At 40.7% G+C, this 14,526-nt stretch overlaps 1 protein-coding gene across 1 annotated transcript in view; it reads left to right on the top strand.

The window, feature by feature from the left end:
* LOC143022808 (uncharacterized) overlaps positions 1-14,326 on the top strand; it is a 113,903-nt gene extending 99,577 nt beyond the window's left edge. The window contains exon 21 of the mRNA XM_076181179.1: positions 14,271-14,326. Within this exon, the coding sequence (XP_076037294.1) occupies positions 14,271-14,296 (26 nt within the window). The 3' untranslated portion in view covers positions 14,297-14,326. The remainder of the gene's footprint in view (positions 1-14,270) is intronic.
* Positions 14,327-14,526: the final 200 nt, after the last annotated feature.

The following is a 14,526-nucleotide window of genomic DNA, read 5'->3' as shown; positions in this document are numbered from 1 at the left end:
GGGAAGAGATAGGCAGTATGTTTGTGTGAAGAAAGATGGATGTGTTGGCATTGAGTGAAACTAAGTTGAAAGGGAGGGGTGAGTGTGAGTTTGGGAATGTAGTTGGGAGGTTCTCAGGAGTGAAGAGATGGACGAGGGAGAGAAGGGGTGGCTATACTAATAAGTGAAGAAATAGGTAAGCGTGTAGTGGAGTGGAAGGAGGATTCATCAAGATTAATGTAGATGGAGGTGAAGCTGGGAAGGGATATGTGGGTTTTTGTAAGTGCGTCTGGGGCTGGTAGTGAGAAAAGTGTAGAGGAAAGGGAGGCATTTTGAATGAAATTAAATGAGTGCATAGAGGGATTGGGGAGAAATGTTAATATAGCGGTATTGGGAGACCTTAATGCTAGAGTAGGAAATAAACCAATAGATGGAGTGATTGGGAAGTATGTAGTTCCAGGAAAAAATCATAGTGGAGAGTTAATGGTAGAGATGTGTCTCAAAAGAGAGTTGATGATAGCAAATACAGTGTTTAGTAAGAAAGTTGAGCATAAGTACACATGGTCGAAGGGTGGTGGATGGAAAGGTGGTAGAGAATTAATGGGTTATATAGTGGTAACCAGGAGTATAGTAGGAAGAGTTAAGGATGTACATGTTCTAAGGGGAGAGAGTAGGGGAACATCAGATCATTTTTTGGATGGAAGGTAAGTTGAGAGTGGAGAATAGGTGGAGAAAGAGGGAAAGGGTAGAGGGTAGGGAGGTATTTAGAGTGAACTGCTTAAATGAGAAAGAAAAGGAGAAGGAGTAGTAGAAGAAGCTGAGAGAGGAGTGGGAGGGAGTAAAGGAGAGAGTAGAACTAGCAGTGGAGGAAGAATGGGGATGGTTCAAGGAGAGAGTCATAAGGTATGCAAAGATGGTGTGTGGAACAAGGAGGGCGGGAGGAAATAGAAGGATGGGTAGTGAGTGGTGGGATGAGAAAGCAAAGAAGGGTGTAGAAGAGAAGAAGCAGGCTCTCATAGATTGGTTATAAATTAGGATGAGGGAATCATATGAAAGGTACAAAGTGAAGAGAAGAGAAGTAAAGCTAAGAGGCAAAGAGGAGAGCAGACGTGAAATGGGGTAAGCGTATGACAGAAAATTTTGAAAGTAATAAAAAAATGTTTTGGAAAAAAATTAAGTGAGGAAGAGGAGGTGAATCAAGTAGAGAAGAAAAGGTAAAAGGTGCAGATGGAGAGATGATAATGGAAGAGAAGGCATTAAGGGGAAGATGGGCAGAATATTTTAGGGAGTTGCTAAATGTGAAGGAGGATAGGGAGGGAAAGATAGTTGCAGTGGGAAGTGCTAAGAAAATGACCGTGATGAGTGAGGATAATGGAGGAGAAATAAGGAAGGATGAAATGAAGGCAGTTGTTAAAATGATGAAAGCAGGTAAGGCACCTGGTGTGGAAGGATGCCATGCAGAATGTCTAAAAAAAGAAGGTACAGTGATGGTGGACTGGTTGGTGAGGTTATTTAATGTTTGCTGGAGGGTAGAGTGCCGGAGGACTAGAGAAGTGCCTGTATAGTTCCACTTTACAAGGGAAAAGGGGACAAGTGTGAGTGTAGTAGTTTCAGAGGGATTAGCTTGTTAAATGTAGTTGGAAAGGCTTATGGGAGGATCTTGATTGAGAGGATTAGGAGAGGAACAGAGGGAGTAATTGGTGAGGAACAGTGTGGATTTAGGACGGGTAGAGGTTGTGTAGATCAGATTTCCGTGGTAAGACAGATATGTGAGAAAGCTATAGGAAAGGGGAAGGATGTTTTTTGAGCATTTATGGATCTGGAAAAGGCTTAAGTCAGGGTAGACAGGAAGGCATTGTGGGAGGTTCTGCAGATATTCGGGATAGGAGGAAAGCTTCTGGGAGCTGTCAAGAGTTTTTATGAGAGTAGTAGAGCATGTGTCAGGATTAGAAATGGAGAGAGTGAGTGGTTCTAGGTAAAGGTGGGACTTCATCAGGGATGCGTTATGTCTCCCTGGCTGTTCAACTTATACATGGATGGGGTAGTGCGAGAGGTAAATGCAATGGTGGTGGGATAGGGATTGGAGATGGTTAAAGAAAATTGAGAAAAGTGGGAGGTGAGCCGGCTGTTGTTTGCTGACGACACTGCACTTGTGGCAGGATCAGAGGATAAATGTGGGTAAAAGTAAGGTGATGAGATGTACAAGGGGTGAAAGTGGCAGCAGACTGGAAGTGAGCATTAAGGGAGAGTAACTGGAGGAAGTGGATAGTTTTAGATACATGGGTGCAAATATGGTAGGAAAAGGTGGAGTGGAGGTAGAATGTAGATTGAGAGAAGCAAGTAAATGCCTTGGTGGATTAAAAAGTTTAATGAGGAATAGACATCTGGGAATGGATGCTAAGAGGAGACTGTATGAAGGAGTGATTGTGCCAACAGCACTGTATGAAGCAGAAACGTGGAACATAAGAGAGGAAGAGAGAAGGAGTTTGAGTGTGTTTGAGATGAGGTGTCTGAGAAGTATGATAGGGGTTACTAGGCTAAATAGAGTGAGAAATGAGGAGGTGAGTAGGAAAATAGGGGTGGAAAGGGAGTTGGGAGATAGGGTTGATGAAAGAGTATTAGGATGGTTTGGACACATGGAAAGAATGAATGAAGAAAGACTAGTAAAAGAGGTATGGAAGGCAGATGCGGAGGGAGTGAACATGAGGGGATGTCCTAGGACTAGATGGATGGATGGGGTGAAGGATGCTTTGGGGAAGAGGGGAATGTCTGTTGAGGAAGGACGGGAGAGGACAGAAGACAGGGGTGAATGGAGAATGGTTGTATATGGATGATGTTGTGATGCATGAGGTGGAATGGGCAGGGGGATGGGGGGTGAGGTAGTATGTGTGAGCAAAATTTGACACAGCCCGAAGGGATTTCTCCCTGTCTTCTCCTTTTATGCATTGGGGGGACGGAGAGAGGGGGTCGCCGATTTAATGAAGCAGCCTTGCTGTGGATATGCTGTGAATTGCAACACTGCCTCTGACCCAGGGCAGTGGACAAGGTGCAGGGATGACCCGTCATCTAGGAGGTGCTAAGATTAGAGGGAGAGTGGAATGTATTTAGGGATGAAATGGGTGGGAATGATTTTATGCCTTTTCTTTTTGGCTACCCCCCTTGTAAGGGGGAAAAAGCCTTGGTATATGTATGTATGTATCAACAATTCGATTAAGGTAGAGGACTGTACAGAATCTATTTGGGTAGAGATTATAGGCAAGAATAAGAAAGTTATCATTGGCGTCTTTTATGGGCCTAACCTCAGCATTGAGCAGACTGACCCCCTGATTCATGAAATTTGCAGAGCATCCTAGTACAAAAATATTGTGATCATAGAAGACTTTGATTATAGAAAAATTGACTGGGAAACTTTTAGTAGGAGATCAGGAAAGGAAACTGTTCTTATATGTGGTGTTGGATAATTTCCTAAAACAAATAATTACTGATCCTATGAGGGGAGAAAATACTCTGGACTTACTTTTAACTAATAATGAGCACCTAATGAGTAACATAAAAGTGGGAGATAGTCTAGGGCTCTAGGCTCTAGAGATCATCAAGAAATAAGATTTAATATTATTTGGGAAGAATTAAAAAGCACGAACAATGTCCAAGTACCAGACTTCAGGAGAGCAAACTTTGACAGTATAAAAACCTATTTGAAATTGAATATGAAATGTCATATAGGCGTTACGGACGTTTCGGGCATTATCTGCACGGTTAGGTCTCGGTACATGACCAGGGGTCGGGTCACGGAGGGTAATATGCATACCTTGGGTCAGGTCACTTGGGGGCCGAGGCTCAACAGACATGTCAGCAATTTGGATGAAATGTATTGCAATCTAAATTATTTAATTATTACTGCACAAAATACATTTATCCCCCTGAAGTCAATACAGAAAAATAGTAATACTCCCAAATGGATGGTTGACAGATTGAAACATGAGATTGGAATGAAAAGAGGACTTTATATAAAAAAAAAAAAAATGGGGAAATGCATCTTGGATCAAGATATAACGAAATGGCAGTGTGGGTTAAAAAGAATACACATACAGCAAAACGTAATTATGAAATTAAGGTTGCCAGTCAAGCAAGATCCAACCCAAAGGGTTTCTTTCATCTCTATAGAACAAAAAATAAAGAAAGAATAGGACCAATTAAAAATTATGAAAATGTCATGACAGAATCGGAGGAAAAAATGAGTGAGGAGTTTAACAAATATTTGCTCTGTGTTTACTAATGAGAGGTTAGATAAAGTACCTGACTGCGATCCGATTTTCAGTAGGGATGAAGAAAGTAGTCTATCTAATAGTAGCATTAGTAAAGTAGAAGTAGTCAAGCAGATTGAAAGGCTTAAAGCCACAAAATCCCTGGGTCCAGACGAAGTTTTTCCGAGAATGCTTAAGGAGTGTAAATTTTGAAATCTGCGACCAGTTAACTAAAAAAAGTAGGTACACTGATGGTGGACTGGCTGGTGAGGTTATTTAATGTCTGCTGGAAAGAGGGTAGAGTGCCAGAGGACTGGAGGAGTGCCTGTATAGTTCCACTTTACAAGGGAAAAGGGGACAAGTGTGAATGTAGTAGTTTCAGAGGGATTAGCTTGTTAGTGTAGTTGGGAAGGCTTATGGGAGGATCTTGATTGAGAGGATTAGGAGGAACAGAGGAAGTAATTGGTGAGGAACAGTGTGGATTTAGGACGGGTAGAGGTTGTGCAGATCAGATTTTTGTGGTAAGAGATATGTGAGAAAGCTATAGGAAAGGGGAAGGATGTTTTTTGGGCTTTTATAGATCTGGAAGAGGCTTACAACAGGGTAGACAGAAAGGCACTGTGGGAGGTTTTGCGGATATACGGGATAGGAGGAAAGCTTCAAGGAGCTGTCAAGAGTTTTTATGAGAGTAGTAGAGCTTGTGTCAGGATTAGAAATGGAGAGAGTGAGTGGTTCTAGGTAAAGGTGGGACTTCATCAGGGATGTGTTATGTCGCCCTGGCTGTTCAAATTATACATGGATGGGGTAGTGCGAGAGGTAAATGCAAGGGTAGTGGGTCAGGGATTGGAGATGGTTAATGAAAATGAAGAAAAGTGGGAGGTGAGCCAGCTGTTGTTTGCTGACGACACTGCACTTGTGGCAGGATCGGAGGAGGGACTGAGGAAGTTGGTGACAGAGTTTGGGAGAGTGTGTGATAGAAGAAAGCTGAAGATAAATGTGGGTAAGCGGTAAGGTGATGAGATGTACAAGGGGTGAAAGTGGCAGTAGACTGGAAGTGAGCATTAAGGGAGAGCGACTGGAGGAAGTAGATAGTTGTAGATACTTGGGTGCAAATGTGGCAGGAAAAGGTAGAGTGTAGGTGGAGGTAGAATGTAGATTGAGAGAAGCGAGTAAATGCCTTGGTGGATTAAAGAGTGTAATGAGGAATAGACATTTGGGAATGGATGCTGAGACTGTATGAAGGAGTGATTGTGCCAACAGTACTGTATGGGGCAGAAACATGGAACATAAGAGAAGAAGAGAGAAGGAGTTTGAATGTGTTTGAGATGAGGTGTCTGAGAAGTATGATGGGGGTTACTAGGCTTGATAGAGAGAGAAATGAGGAGGTGAGGAAGAGAACAGGGGTGGAAATGGAGTTTGGAGATAGGGTTGATGAAAGAGTATTAGGATGGTTTGGACACATGGAAAGAATGAGTGAAGAAAGACTAGTAAAAGAGGTATGGAAGGCAGATGTGGAGGGAGTGAACATGAGGGGACGTCCTAGGATGAGATGGATGGATGGGGTGAAGGGGGCTTTGGGGAAAAGGGGAATGTCTGTTGAGGAAGGACAAGAGAACAGAAGACAGGGGTGAATGGAGAATGGCTGTATATGGATGATGTTGTGATGCATGAGGTGGAATGGGTGGGGATGGGGGATGAGGTAGTGTGTGTGAGCAAAATTTGACACAGTCTGAAGGGATTTCTCCCCGTCCTCTCCTTTTATACATGGGGGGATGGAGAGGCTGGGGGGTCGCCGATTTAAGGGGGTACGCGACAACTGGAGGTCATTTTCTAAAATATTTAGAGTAAAGAGCTGAAACTTCTCAGGTAAATAGGTATCCATATTGCCTACATTTTAGGTGAAGCAGAATGATGTATGTACACATGTACACATGTACGTATACCAGTAGCGACATTTAAAAGTGCACAGCACCATAATACGTGGACCAATTTGTTTTATATTTTGGCTATGATTAGTCAGTAGGCACACCTAGGGCCGGTCATTGAGTAATTGAACAATTTCCTTTATACTTTTGCATACAGGCATTTCAATTTTAATGTCTGGCAAAAATCGTGAAAAATACAATTTTTTTGCTCTTGTTTCCATTATTACTCCAAACTCTTTCATCCTATTCAAAATATTCGAACGATCGGCCCTAGCAGTTACTAAAAGTAATATTCCCTGTAAGTTTCATCTAAATTTAATGTATATTAGATTTTTTATGATTAAAAAAAGTAGAAAAATATCGAACGGAGATATGGCAACTTGAAATATGAATATATCTGTAACTTGCTTATAGTTTCACCAATTTGACTGATTTTTTCATGGCTTAATTCTTATTATATAATAAGTAAGTACAGTAAAAATTATCAACATATTTTAATTATAAGTACTTTAAATACTGAAAAACTAAAGTATAAGTATGTCACAGTAGTGATGACGCACAGACGACAACATCATATAATTTGCTTTTTTGCACCTTTGGCGGTTTCTTCATATGAAACCTCTCTGCTGGGGGTCTTCAGGGTATCTAAATCATTGGAAAGAGGTTTATTTTCCAGTAGTGGGCGCCTTCTCTTTCCTCATCAGATTCCCCTCGCCAATCTATGTTGGTAGGGCACCCCCTCCAGCATCATATGATGTCCCTTCTTCTTTCTTCTTCCTGTATAGCCTTGATCTTTTTCCTCTTGCTTTCTTCTTTGGATTTAATCTTCCTCTTTGAATTGTTTTGTCTAATGTTGTCCTTTACCTCTGTCACCGTCACAGAGGTGCAGGTGAGGGCGGTGGTGGAGTGAGAGGTGGTGAGATCTTTAGTCGTCTTTGACTGCTTGCCATCTTTAACTGCTGTTTTTTGTCATTGTGATGTTCTTTTGTTCTTTTTGCTACCCATGATGACTGTACTAAAGAGTAATATGTACTAGCTAAAGTAATAGATTGCAATGAGAGCTCATGAGACATGCGTACTTCCTTTTCAGAGCTAGCCGGGAACTAACGCTTAGTTTCGCACAAAGTTGGCAAAATATTCTCCCTCCGCCTTCCTCCCTTCCCCTCCACAATCGTATTGGCTGTTGATACACTGGGTGAGTGTAAATTCAATCAAATTTCAACGTTATTCGCTGCGCCTGAAGGTCCTAAGTGGCACGCCTCCCTCTAGTGTGGGTTGCGCCTTTAAATCTGTCCCTTTAAACCTCACCCAGGACCTTTAAATTGCGCGCGGCTGGAAAATTATTTGTCGGGATTTATTTCTAAGTGGTATACGAACATTTTGAACACAGTTTTGAAAAATGCCATATCTTGACCAAATTCACCCCCCCAGGTGTCGCGTACCCCCTTAATGAAGCAGCCTTGCTGTGGATGTGCTGCGTCTTGTGACACTGCTTCTGACCCAGGGCAGTGGACAAGGTGCAGGGATGACCCGTCATCCAGGAGGCTCCAAGATAAGAGGGAGGGTGGAGGGGTGTGGAGTGTATTCAGGGATGGAATGGTTGGGAGTGATGTTATGCCTTTTCCTTTTTGGCTACTTCCCTTGAAAGGGGGAAAAAGCCTTAGTATATGTATGTTAACTAAAATATTTAATGAATCGGCACAAACACGCAAACACCTCCGTCGTCGTCGTCGTCGCGTGACCAAGAAGAAGAGGATTTACGACGATAAAGGAAACCTGGTTTGTATTGTAGGGGTGGGGAGTGATCGTGAGTGTCCGAAATGATATCTCTGCAGTGCTAGTCAATTGTATTAACATGGAATTAGCGAAAATGAATGAAAATAAAGACTCGAAAGCCAGTCACGAACCAGAGCCATCTGGCGTCAGTCAATCGAACTGCGACGTAAACAAACCTTGTACTAACACGTGCGATGGAAAAGATTTTCCAGGATTTAAGTATGAAAGCAGGAACTTAAGTCGATTATTAGAGATAGAGAGAGATATGAGCAAAAATAGGATTCAGTGGGAAAATGAAATTATGGACTTAAGGAAAGATATCATAGGATTAATAGACTGCTTAGCACAGGCGAATCACGAAATTTCTGACCTAAGAAAAACCAACTTGGATCTTACAAACGAGATTAAAGAAATGAAAAGGGATTTAAATGAGTTGAAGAATGATAACGAAAAGAAGAAAACTAATGAAAATAACAGCAGCGAAAATTTAAAGATAGTAGTGAACAATAAATTACAAGAATTGACACAAAAGATCGAAGAGAACCTAGGTGAGGAAAGTATTCAGAAAATTAAGTGGAAGGAAAACATCAAAAACAAGGAAATTGCTTTTAAAGAAATAGTCAAGCAGCAAATGCAGGATAATGCAAAAGACACAATTATCCAAGTGATTAACGAAAAAGCTAACTGGGTCAGGGATACAGTAGATAGGAAAAAATGTATTGTGGTTTATGGACTAAAAGAAAAACAGGGATTGGCGAGGTACATGAGAGAAAAAGAGACTGCAGTAGAAATCCTAAATGAAATTCAGGGAGGAGAAAGAGATGCAAGCACAGACCTGGAAGAGACGTATAGAATCGGTCGTTATTCTAAGAATAGAAATCGACCTCTAAAGATAAAATTATGGTCACAGATGGTAGTAGAAGACATATTTGAAAAAGTAGGCAACTTGGCAAAGAGTGAAAAATACAATAAGATATGGATAAAAAGAGAAATGAGTACTAAGGAATTAGAAAAAGAAAAGTCACTAAGAGAAGAAGCAAAGGAAAAAAACTTGATGAGAATGGAGACAGAATGCAAAGAATTCCATTGGAGAGTAATCGACATGAGATTGAGACAATGGCACATCAAAACGAAAAAACCTAGGACAGAAAAAATAATGGAGAAGGAAGAAAACTAAAAGTGGCCTATACTAACATTGATGGATTAATTTCAGGTCTGAACGAACTCAATGATTATCTGTTAGAAGAAAAACCAGACACAATGGGAATTGTAGAGACTAAACTAAGAAGTGAAATACCATCCATTGTTATAGGAGAAGGCCTATATAATTACTGGATAAAAAACAGGGATAAGAAACAGGGAGGGGGAATCATGTTCTTGGCCAAGAAAGACCTAAACGTGACAAAAATTGCAGAGGGCAAAGGTAATGTTGAACTGATCATGATAAAAGTCGAAGGCAAGAATATGAAAAGTAGAAAGATTGTGGTGACCTATGTACCCCCAAAAACGAATGCTTGGAAAGAGAACGAACATACAAAAATGCTAAAAGATACAAGAAAATCACTAAATGAGATACTAATGGGTAAGGGTAACCTGGTAATTATGGGGGACTTCAATTGCAAAGAAATTTGTTGGGACAACATGACAGTGCGAGGAGGAGATGACTTGTGGGGCAACGTACTGCTAGACATGACCATGGAGTACACAATGACCCAATGGGTCAATGAAAACACAAGGTACAGAAACAATGAAGAGCCATCAAAACTAGATTTAATATTTACAACAGAACCTGAAATAGTGGACAAAGTCCAGTACAAGACACCAATTGGAAAGAGTGACCATGTACTCATCGAAACTGTACTAAAGGAAGAAATAGACATGGAGAGGAACGAAAAGCATAGGAAAGGAAGATTGATGTACAACAAAACAGACTTTGCAAAACTAAAGACATTCTTCTGGAATGAAAACTGGGAAAAACTCTATATGGAAGAGACAACAGTGGAAGAGAAATGGAATATATTGATGGATAATTACAATGAAGGGGTAAACAGACATGTACCAAGACAAAAGTGAGAGTGAGAGTACATTAAATGTTGGTTCAACAAAAGATGCAGTGAAGCAAAAGACAGAAGGGATAAAGCTTGGAAAAAGTGGAGAAAAGACAAAAAACAAAGCAAATGTCAAATTTACATAAACTATAGAAATGAGTATGTTAACTTGAGAAGAGAGAAAAAAAGGAACCGTGAGAAGGATATTATAGATAAATGCAAAGATCAACCCAAGCTATTCTATTGGTATGTGAATGGTAAACTTAAAACCAAACAGGAAATGGTGAAACTACGCCAAGGAAATATAGAATACACAGAAGAATTAGAGATGGCCGAAGTCACCAGAGAGAAAATACAAAACTAGGACGTAGATAATAACAAGCAATCTCCCCACATGAGTGAGTTCACAATATCACAAAAAGAAATATCAGAACATCTATCGAAACTGGACGTCAGAAAATCACATGGCCCGGATGGTATTTTAAATTGGATTCTAAAGGAATGCAAAGAAGAACTAACAGACAAAATACACATCATAATAAATAGCTCACTCAAAGAAGGAAAGATACCTAATGACTGGAAAAATGCTAACATTGTACCAATATATAAAGGAGGAAACAAGGAAGAACCCACCAACTATAGGCCAGTATCACTAACAAGCACTATAGCCAAAATTTGTGAGAAAATCATCAAGAATAAATGGGTAAAACATCTGGAAGACAACAACATATTAAACCCAAGACAATTCGGGTTCAGACAAGGAAGATCATGCACCACAAACTTAATATGCTTCTACCCAAGGCTAATAGATATAGTGCAAGAAAGAAATGGATGGGCTGATTGTGCATTCCTAGACTTTCAAAAAGCCTTTGACAAAGTACCACACAGAAAATTACTAAAAAACTGGAACACATAAGGAATACAAGGGAACCTACTAAAATGGATGGAGGACTTCCTGACTGGTAGAAAGATGAGAGTAGTGCTCAAAGAAAAATATTCAGATTGGAAAGAGGTGATCAGTGGAGTACCGCAAGGATCTGTACTGGCACCAATAATGTTTGCTATCTATATGAATGACATGGACGAAGACGTGAACTGTTACATGAGCTTCTTTGCTGACGACGCCAAACTGTTAAGGAAAGTAGAAACTGATAAGGACTGTGAAGCACTGCAAGAAGACCTGAATAGGGTATGGAACTGGAGTCAGAAATGGGAAGTGGACTTTAATACTAAGAAGTGTAGCATAATGGAGTTTGGAAAAAGCAAAAACAGAATATCAGGAAAATATACAATTGGAACCAAGGAAGTAAAGAAAGTAGGATCCGAAAAATACTTGGGAGTAATTATCACAAACGACTTGTCCTATGATAAACAGATTAACAAAATTGCCGGGGAGACTTACAACTTGCTAAGATCAATAAAAGTGGCATTTGCATACTTGGACGAAGACATGATAAAAAAAATATTGGTTACATTGATAAGGCCTAGACTAGAGTATGCGGCGACATTGTGGTCCCCCAGTACCAAAAAGAATACTGTATAAAGGAAATAGAAAAAATCCATGGGTGCAATATACATACATACATATACCAAGGCTTTTTTCCCCTTACTAGGGAGGTAGCCAAAAAGGAAAAGGCATAAAATCATTCCCACCCATTCCATCCCTGAAAACACTCCACACCCCTCCACCCTATCTCCCATCTTAGCACCTCCTAGATGACGGGTCATCCCTGCACCTTGTCCACTGCCCTGGGTCAGAAGCAGTGTCGCAAAACACAGCACATCCACAGCAAGGCCGCTTCATTAAATCGGCGACCCCCTCTCTCCGTCCCCCCATATAAAGGAGAGGACGGGGAGAAATCCCTTCGAGCTGCGTCAAAATTTTGCTCACACATACTACCTCACCCCCCATCCCCCCGTCCATTCCACCTCATGCATCACATCTTCCATATACAACCATTCTCCATTCACCCCTGTCTTCTGTCCTCTCCCGTCCTTCCTCAACAGACATTCCCCTCTTCCCCAAAGCCCCCTTCACCCCATCCATCCATCTCATCCTAGGACGTCCCCTCATGTTCACTCCCTCCACATCTGCCTTCCATACCTCTTTTATTAGTCTTTCTTCACTCATTCTTTCCATGTGTCCAAACCATCCTAATACTCTTTCATCAACCCTATCTCCTAACTCCCTTTCCACCCCTGTTCTCCTCCTCACCTCCTCATTTCTCTCTCTATCTAGCCTAGTAACCCCCATCATACTTCTCAGACACTTCATCTCAAACACATTCAAACTCCTTCTCTCTTCCTCTCTTATGTTCCATGTTTCTGCTCCATACAGTGCTGTTGGCACTATCACTCCTTCATACAGTCCCCTCTTAGCATCCATTCCCAAATTTCTATTCCTCATTACACTCTTTAATCCACCAAGGCATTTACTCGCTTCTCTCAATCTACATTCTACCTCGACCTTCACTTCACCTTTTCCTGCCACATTTGCACCCAAGTATCTGAAACTATCCACTTCCTCCAGTTGCTCTCCCTTAATGCTCACTTCCAGTCTGCTGCCACTTTCACCCCTTGTACATCTCATCACCTTACTTTTACCCACATTTATCTTCAGCTTTCTTCTATCACATACTCTCCCAAACTCTGTCACCAGCTTCCTCAATCCTTCCTCCAATCCTGCCACAAGCGCAGTGTCGTCCGCAAACAACAACTGGCTCACCTCCCACTTTTCTCCATATGGGCGCAATATAGCAACAGAAAATTAAGTACAGTATTAATTTTGTAAATTAAAATGTATCAATGTAATATGCAATTTTGTGGGTGGAAATGAAAATAAAAATACCTTGCTACAAGCAATTATGCTAATGAACAAAGTCAGTAGCATAGGATCGGGACACCATCTTGTCGTCTGTCAATTGACGGCCTCGGTACTTCCGACAGTACCTCGGCAGGTACATTTTCTTGAAGGAATGTTATGGAGCGGAGATACATGCATTCCTTCAAGCTGCAAGAACTTTGTATACCCCACAAGCTGAGAGAGTGGTTGAAAAGCCCGCCAACGTCTCTCACGACGATGACAACGAGGACGAGCCGGATGACATTTAATTTGCAGGTAATGATTTATTAAACACAGGTTAGGTTAGGTTAGACGAATTTATCATCCTTTCATTTCTTCGACGTCAGCATCTATCATAACAAACATGGCGTAGCATTCGTCTGACATGACTTTGTTACTTATGAAATCTGTTTTAGCACCTTTTTTGTTTTTAATTTCCACTCACAAAATTGCATATTACGTTGATACATTATAATTTACAAAATTGATAATTAATTTTCTATTGCTATATTGCGTCCATGGTCAAAACTAAAAATTTACCATCATTTGTAATAAATCTTGTGTTTTTAAGTGAATAGAGAATTCCAGGAATAAAACTGCTAATGTTAGTTTTACTCCCCACAATTCCTTTAATGTGTTTATGTTGTTTTTTAGGGGTATTGGCAGGGCAGACCGTCCATGGAGGTGGTCTGATTTCACTGACCAAAATAAAAAAATATATCATTTATTTTTGTAATTGTGCTAAATCCCAACCGATTTATCTCGTTCAACAACAAAAATGTTTAGTTCTGAATGCACTCACATATGCATGATTATCTGATGACGAGACCAGGTGCGCCTTATTGTCAGGCGCCTTATGTAAGGACAGGGAATAGCAATTTACGGGTACGCCTTATGGTACAAAGCGCCTTATGGTCTGAAGAATATGGTACTGTTTAATCTTCCTCATTGTTTGCACTATCATCCTCATCACTCTGAGCAGAGCAGTCAACACAAATGTGCATAGCATGTTCCAAGCAGATGGGTTTGTAACACTTCTGGCAGCAATTTCTTGTCTTGCGATCTTTTGACCTTGGGCACAATGAGCATCTTTGAATGGATTCTTCATGATGACGTTTTGGAGGCAATTCCTTTGATGCCGAGATATGATGAATCTTCCTTTTCAAGTCTTTCCTCAAATATGGGTTTGTCTTATGATGATGAATGTGGTCCTCCACCAACTTGAGTCCCAATTCCTTTAGAAACTTTTGGCACCTAATAGCTGTTTAAGAGTTGGCCATGAATATATTGTATGCATTTATTCCTGCAATATTGAGTATGGTGTAGAAAACTACAACTAGCAAACGCCGAGTATTTCTGGAAACATTGTAGATGGAACACAACTGATCCACAGTGTCTACCGCTCCTTTAGTACTGTTATAAAAGGTAATAATCTCTGGTTTCTTTTTTTCTTTAGTGCTCTCATCAATTGGAGCGTCATGATGCATTGTGCTCAGTAAGACAACATTTTTACCTTTCTTGGGAACATATGAGGTCAGTGTAACATCCTTGTGGAAACCAAACAAACTTGTGTATTCAGTTCTGCCTTTTGTGGCAACAGACTGAGGGGGAAGTTCTGGCTTATTCTTCCTCAGAGTGCCAACTAATGTTAATCTATAATTCTTCAAAAGATCAACTGCAAGTCTGTAACTGGTAAACCAATTATCCATTGT

The sequence above is a fragment of the Oratosquilla oratoria genome, unplaced genomic scaffold, assembly GCF_046742065.1.
Source record: "Oratosquilla oratoria isolate Oo_2021 unplaced genomic scaffold, ASM4674206v1 SCAFFOLD185, whole genome shotgun sequence".
NCBI lineage: Eukaryota > Metazoa > Arthropoda > Malacostraca > Stomatopoda > Squillidae > Oratosquilla > Oratosquilla oratoria.
Note: the sequence above shows the minus strand (reverse complement) of the source record. Positions and strands in the feature narration are given on the sequence as shown.